At 50.9% G+C, this 7,500-nt stretch overlaps 1 protein-coding gene across 3 annotated transcripts in view; it reads left to right on the top strand.

The window, feature by feature from the left end:
* dclk1a (doublecortin-like kinase 1a) overlaps nucleotides 1-7,500 on the top strand; it is a 78,779-nt gene that overhangs the window by 30,611 nt on the left and 40,668 nt on the right. For 2 of the 3 annotated variants that reach the window (XM_056284656.1, XM_056284655.1), the window contains exon 3: nucleotides 862-961. In XM_056284656.1, coding sequence (XP_056140631.1) covers nucleotides 862-961 — 100 coding nt within the window. Of the gene's footprint in view, nucleotides 1-861; nucleotides 972-7,500 lie in introns of all 3 variants that reach the window. The other variant, XM_056284654.1, reaches the window with a different exon arrangement.

A 7,500-nucleotide genomic window follows, 5' to 3' on the forward strand; every position in this document is an offset into this window, starting at 1 on the left:
CTCCATCTCTCTCTGTCTCTCAAAGGTCTCTCTGTCTCTGTCTGTCTCTCTGTTTCTCGCTCTGTCTCTCCATCTCTCTCTGTCTCTCAAAGGTCTCTCTGTCTCTGTCTGTCTCTCTGTTTCTCGCTCTGTCTCTCCATCTCTCTCTGTCTCTCAAAGGGCCCTCTGTCTGTCTGTCTGTCTGTCTCTGTCTCTGTCTCTGTCTCTCTCGCTCGAGCTTTGAATTGATCCGGGGTTGTATAACGGAAGATGAAATCTTTGTTTTGTGGGATGTGTAGGAGTTGCTGTGTTAGTATTGTAGAATAGATGTGTCAATGTTAACGTTTGTTTCATGTAAAATAAAGGTTTGTTTCAAAATTCAAACAAAAAGTCTCTCTCTCTCTCTCTGTGTCTCTCTCTATCTGTCTATCGCTCTCTGTCTGTCTCTCTCTCTCTGTTTGTGATTCCTTACCATGACTGGGTGCTAGTCTTAGGGGACACAGACTGTCTTTCTGCTCCCTCCTGCTACGTCCGTCTCACTGTATGATTCACATGCTGCATGTTATCAGCAAATAGTGATTATCTGCCAATTTACTGATAAACCACGGCAATATCACGGCGTTGCAATTAGACAAGTTCTTGGATGTGCACACACACACACACACACAGACGTCCCTCACGTTTCTGCTCCATCTGCTGGGACACAGCACATGTGCCTGTGTGCTGGAAATAAAGTTGATCTCATCTGCAAGTGTGTGTGTGTGTGTGTGTGTGTGTGTGTGTGTGTGTGTGTGTGTGTGTGTGTGTGTGTGTGTGTGCATTGGTGCATTTATGTTTATATAACATTACCAACCGCTGCACGTGTGTTTGTTTGTCCTGTAGGTGGCGTGTCTGCAAGATTTCTTCGGTGACGAGGACATCTTCGTGGCGTGCGGACCGGAGAAGTTCCGTTACCAGGACGACTTCATGCTGGATGAGACCGGTGAGCCAAACCACCTCCTCCATCATCTGGCTTTCTGCTGACGTTGTGCATTTAGCTGTTTAGTTGGAACCTCTGTGTGTCACCTGCCCCCCCCCCCGCCCCCCCAGCAGTGTTTATTTGGTCGTCTTTGTGCTTGTCTGTAGTATTTTTGTGTGTGGTTTGTTTTTATTCAGGACACACTTTTCTTTCCCGTGTTGATGTAGAGTGGACTACGGCTTCATCACCGGTCATTTCCTGATTTTCCAGGAAGCCGAGGTCCTGATGTAGAGGGCTTCCTTCCTTTCTCTCTCTCTTTCTGCTAGCTCGCCGTTTCCTCTCCTCCCTCCCTTCGTTGTGTTTTTCAGCCACACCAAACCCCCGTCTCACATGAAGGACATGTCTCGCCACTGTGGGACGGGTGGTTTAGTGGACAGACGACTGCCTCCGCACGCTCCATTGTATCCCTCCTCCTCCTCCTTCTCCAGCACGAGAACGGCCAAGCTGGTCATTTCGGCGGTTTGGGATTTTCCAAGTCTAAAAACTTTGTGAAAAAGAAAAAAAGAAGATACAGACCTGCCGCTCCCTGAATGCTCCTAAAATTGCGTATATTTGCGTTAAAATGAGTTTTAGATAAATTTTAGATCGACCTAAAACGACCATCAGAGGTCAAAATGACCACCCGTGGTCATTCTAGGCGGGAGGGAAATCCCACTCGTTCTGGTGCTGAACTCGCTCCAACCATATCGTCCCGCTCCCCTGCCCTCCGGTGCATGTTGGGAGAAGAGCTCAGCCCCACGGTCCTGACTACTCCCCCCCGCCCCCCGTCCCGTTCTGAGCCCCCGTTTAGATCGATGCGCTCCACACTAATGTCGTTTAATGGTTTTCCGTGCATCTCTTGCTGCTTTGTCATCTCAGTCTTGCCATCCTACCAACGACTGTGTAATGGTTTTCATACAGGTTTATCAGATTCCTATTTCCCTTTATCCAATAAGGAAAAGGTCTTCCCGTCGGTGCCTCCTATCTCCATTTACTTCCCTCTCTTGTTCTCCATTGTTTAACCCCCCTTCTCCCACTCCCTTCCACTGTTTTGTCATTTGGGTTTAATAGCATCTAGCTGGTTCATTTAACTATTCTCCTCCGGGCCTTTGAAAGAGACCATAGAACAGCCCCCTTGCCCTCCCCCCGCCCTGCAATGAGCCTTTCAACAGCCGTGTTTGCAGAGCGTCTGTGCTTTCATTAGTCCATGATGGTCTTATCTCTTCTCACTGTTCTCCCACTGCTGCTCTCTCACTGTCTGTCTCGTCCACACACACACACACACACATGCACAGAAAGTACATATGTTTCCCTTATAAGTGTAACTCTACTGGGGTGGCTGTGGGGTGTTAGCATTTTCTTTTCTTTACTTCACTTTTTCGGATGTTAACATAATTTGACAACTGCTGACAAGCCCAGAGCACCCACGAGCCCCGGCTGTAGGATAGTGTGAGAGACAGAGCTGAGCAGAGAGGAAGGATGTAGGATGGTGTGAGAGACAGAGCCGAGCAGACAGGAAGGATGTAGGATAGTGTGAGAGACAGAGCCGAGCAGACAGGAAGGATGTAGGATGGTGTGAGAGACAGAGCCGAGCAGACAGGAAGGATGTAGGATAATGTGAGAGACAGAGCCGAGCAGAGAGGAAGGATGTAGGATGGTGTGAGAGACAGAGCCGAGCAGACAGGAAGGATGTAGGATAATGTGAGAGACAGGGCCAAGCAGACAGGAAGGATGTAGGATAGTGTGAGAGACAGGGCCGAGCAGACAGGAAGGATGTAGGATAATGTGAGAGACAGAGCCGGGCAGACAGGAAGGATGTAGGATAATGTGAGAGACAGGGCCGAGCAGACAGGAAGGATGTAGGATAGTGTGAGAGACAGAGCCGAGCAGACAGGAAGGATGTAGGATAGTGTGAGAGACAGAGCCGAGCAGACAGGAAGGATGTAGGATAGTGTGAGAGACGGGGCCGAGCAGACAGGAAGGATGTAGGATAATGTGAGAGACAGAGCCGAGCAGACAGGAAGGATGTAGGATAATGTGAGAGACAGGGCCGGGCAGGCAGGAAGGATGTAGGATAATGTGAGAGACAGAGCCGAGCAGACAGGAAGGATGTAGGATAGTGTGAGAGACAGAGCCGAGCAGACAGGAAGGATGTAGGATAGTGTGAGAGACAGAGCCGAGCAGACAGGAAGGGTGTAGGATAGTGTGAGAGACAGAGCCGAGCAGACAGGAAGGATGTAGGATAGTGTGAGAGACAGGGCCGAGCAGACAGGAAGGATGTAGGATAATGTGAGAGACAGAGCCGAGCAGACAGGAAGGATGTAGGATAGTGTGAGAGACAGAGCCGAGCAGACAGGAAGGATGTAGGATAGCGTGAGAGACAGAGTCGAGCAGACAGAAAGGATGTAGGATAGTGTGAGAGACGGGGCCGAGCAGACAGGAAGGATGTAGGATAGTGTGAGAGACAGGGCTGAGCATACAGGAAGGATGTAGGATAGTGTGAGAGACAGGGCTGAGCAGACAGGAAGGATGTAGGATAGCGTGAGAGACAGAGCCGGGCAGACAGGAAGGATGTAGGATAGCGTGAGAGACAGAGCCGAGCAGACAGGAAGGATGTAGGATAGTGTGAGAGACAGGGCTGAGCAGACAGGAAGGATGTAGGATAGTGTGGGAGACAGAGCCGAGCAGACAGGAAGGATGTAGGATAATGTGAGAGACAGAGCCGAGCAGACAGGAAGGATGTAGGATAATGTGAGAGACAGAGCCGAGCAGACAGGAAGGATGTAGGATAGTGTGAGAGACAGGGCTGAGCAGACAGGAAGGATGTAGGATAGTGTGGGAGACAGAGCCGAGCAGACAGGAAGGATGTAGGATAATGTGAGAGACGGGGTTGAGCAGACAGGAAGGATGTAGGATAATGTGAGAGACGGGGCTGAGCAGACAGGAAGGATGTAGGATAATGTGAGAGACAGGGCCGAGCAGACAGGAAGGATGTAGGATAATGTGAGAGACGGGACTGAGCAGACAGGAAGGATGTAGGATAGTATGAGAGACAGAGCCGAGCAGACAGGAAGGATGTAGGATAGTGTGGGAGACAGAGCCGAGCAGACAGGAAGGATGTAGGATAATGTGAGAGACGGGGTTGAGCAGACAGGAAGGATGTAGGATAATGTGAGAGACGGGGCTGAGCAGACAGGAAGGATGTAGGATAATGTGAGAGACGGGGCTGAGCAGACAGGAAGGATGTAGGATAATGTGAGAGACAGGGCTGAGCAGACAGGAAGGATGTAGGATAGCGTGAGAGACAGAGCCGAGCAGACAGGAAGGATGTAGGATGGTGTGAGAGACAGAGCCGAGCAGACAGGAAGGATGTAGGATAATGTGAGAGACAGAGCCGAGCAGACAGGAAGAGTGTAGGATAGTGTGAGAGACAGAGCCGAGCAGACAGGAAGGATGTAGGATAGTGTGAGAGACAGAGCCGAGCAGACAGGAAGGATGTAGGATAATGTGAGAGACGGGGCTGAGCAGACAGGAAGGATGTAGGATAGTGTGAGTGACAGAGCCGAGCAGACAGGAAGGATGCAGGATAGTGTGAGAGACAGAGCCGAGCAGACAGGAAGGGTGTAGGATGGTGTGAGAGACAGAGCCGAGCAGACAGGAAGGGTGTAGGATAGTGTGAGAGACAGAGCCGAGCAGACAGGAAGGATGTAGGATGGTGTGAGAGACAGAGCCGAGCAGACAGGAAGGGTGTAGGATAGTGTGAGAGACAGAGCCGAGCAGACAGGAAGGATGTAGGATAGTGTGAGAGACAGAGCCGAGCAGAAAGGAAGGATGTAGGATAGTGTGAGAGACAAGGCTGAGCAGACAGGAAGGATGTAGGATAGTGTGAGAGACAGAGCCGAGCAGACAGGAAGGGTGTAGGATAGTGTGAGAGACAGAGCCGAGCAGACAGGAAGGGTGTAGGATAGTGTGAGAGACAGGGCTGAGCAGACAGGAAGGATGTAGGATAGTGTGAGAGACAGAGCTGAGCGGACATGCAGGGTGTAGGATAGCGTGAGAGACAGAGCCGAGCAGACAGGAAGGATGTAGGATAATGTGAGAGACAGAGCCGAGCAGACAGGAAGGATGTAGGATAATTTGAGAGACAGAGCCGAGCAGACAGGAAGGATGTAGGATAATGTGAGAGACGGGGCTGAGCAGACAGGCAGGATGTAGGATAATGTGAGAGACGGGGCTGAGCAGACAGGAAGGATGTAGGATAGTGTGAGAGACAGAGCCGAGCAGACAGGAAGGATGTAGGATAGTGTGAGAGACAGGGCTGAGCAGACAGGAAGGATGTAGGATAGTGTGAGAGACAGAGCTGAGCGGACATGCAGGGTGTAGGATAGCATGAGAGACAGAGCTGAGCAGACAGGAAGGATGTAGGATAATGTGAGAGATGGGGCTGAGCAGACATGCAGGGTGTAGGATAGCGTGAGAGACAGAGCAGAAAGGAAGGATGTAGGATAGTGTGGGAGACAGGGCTGAGCAGACAGGAAGGATATAGGATAGTGTGAGAGACAGAGCTGAGCAGACAGGAAGGATATAGGATAGTGTGAGAGACGGGGCTGAGCAGACAGGAAGGATGTAGGATAATGTGAGAGACAGAGCTGAGCAGACAGGAAGGATGTAGGATAATGTGAGAGACAGAGCTGAGCAGACAGGAAGGATGTAGGATAGTGTGAGAGACAGAGCCGAGCAGACAGGAAGGATGTAGGATAGTGTGAGAGACAGAGCCGAGCAGACAGGAAGGATGCAGGATAGTGTGAGAGACAGAGCCGAGCAGACAGGAAGGATGTAGGATAATGTGAGAGACAGAGCCGAGCAGACAGGAAGGGTGTAGGATAGTGTGAGAGACAGAGCCGAGCAGACAGGAAGGGTGTAGGATAGTGTGGGAGACAGGGCCGAGCAGACAGGAAGGATGTAGGATAGTGTGAGAGACAGAGCCGAGCAGACAGGAAGGATGTAGGATAGTGTGGGAGACAGAGCCGAGCAGACAGGAAGGATGTAGGATAGTGTGAGAGACGGAGCTGAGCAGACAGGAAGGATGTAGGATAGTGTGAGAGACAGAGCCGAGCAGACAGGAAGGATGTAGGATAGTGTGGGAGACAGGGCTGAGCAGACAGGAAGGATGTAGGATAGTGTGAGAGACAGAGCCGAGCAGACAGGAAGTCGGAGGGACAGAGAAGACAGACAGCAAAGCAGAAGGGACAGAAAACTTCCCCCCTCCGGGCGCCTCTCTAATTATCACTTCTGCCTCCTGTCTGACACGGCGTGTCATCCCTTTAACACTGCATTATATACATCAATCACTGGGCCGCCACGGTGCCCGCCACACACACACACACACACACACACACACACACACACACACACACACACACACACACACACACAGACACACACACATGCAGGTACACTTGCACGCCCCCACGTGCCCTCGTGCGTCAGTGCTTCGCCTCGCTGGTGTGGAATGTTAATGAGTTGTAATGGCGGCGAGTTAATGAACAGAGCAGCGGCAAAGTTTCAAGGCTTTCGGGGGGGAGGGGGGGAGGGACGGGGGAGAGAAGGTGTGCGCATATCTCCAAAACACCAGACGTTTTGTGAGTCGCGGCACAGACACTCCACCCGCGCCGTCTGACTCGGTAACACAGGAGCGCCGCGATGTCCGCGGCTCTGAAGGCCGAGCGCCCACATCAGCGCCGCTCGCCCTATAATCCTCCTTCCGGTCCAGTCTGAATCAAAGCCCGCGTCACGGGCGGGCGTCCCGTTTTGAAATGGAGTCTGCGGCGCTTCAGAGTTCCGCTCACGGCTTTTATTCTTGTTATTTCCCAACTTGCCTGCTAACCGCAACCGTGCTCCATTCACGCGTCCGCAGACGTCTCACATAGGGGGAGGTTGAGGGGAGTCCGGGCGGCGTGGCGGTCTGTTGGGGGGGGGGGACTTGGGGGGATAGTGTGATCCTCCCACGCGCTATGTCCCCCTGGTGAAACTCCTCACTGTCAGGTGAAAAGAAGCGGCTGGCGACTCCACATGTATCGGAGGAGGCATGTGGTAGTCTGCAGCCCTCCCCGGCTCGGCAGAGGGGGTGGAGCAGCGACCGGGGCGGCTCGGAAGAGTGGGGTAATTGGCCGGATGCAATTGGGGAGAAAAATGGAGGGGGGGGCGGAATATATATATATCTAGCTATATATACAGATATAGATATAGATATCTATATACAGATATATATCTATAGATATACCTATATATCTATATATCTATATCTATATAGATATATATGTATATATCTATATATAGACATATATCTATATATCTATGTATAGATATATATCTATAGATATATACCTATATATATCTATATATATCTATATATATATATATAGATATATATATAGCGTTTTTGTCCAAAACCGTCAATGGTGTTGTGAGTGCTCCACAAATGAGGAGCAGAATATCAACACGGATACAGGGGGGAAAAAACA

This window comes from Lampris incognitus, chromosome 8, assembly GCF_029633865.1.
Source record: "Lampris incognitus isolate fLamInc1 chromosome 8, fLamInc1.hap2, whole genome shotgun sequence".
Lineage (NCBI taxonomy): Eukaryota > Metazoa > Chordata > Actinopteri > Lampriformes > Lampridae > Lampris > Lampris incognitus.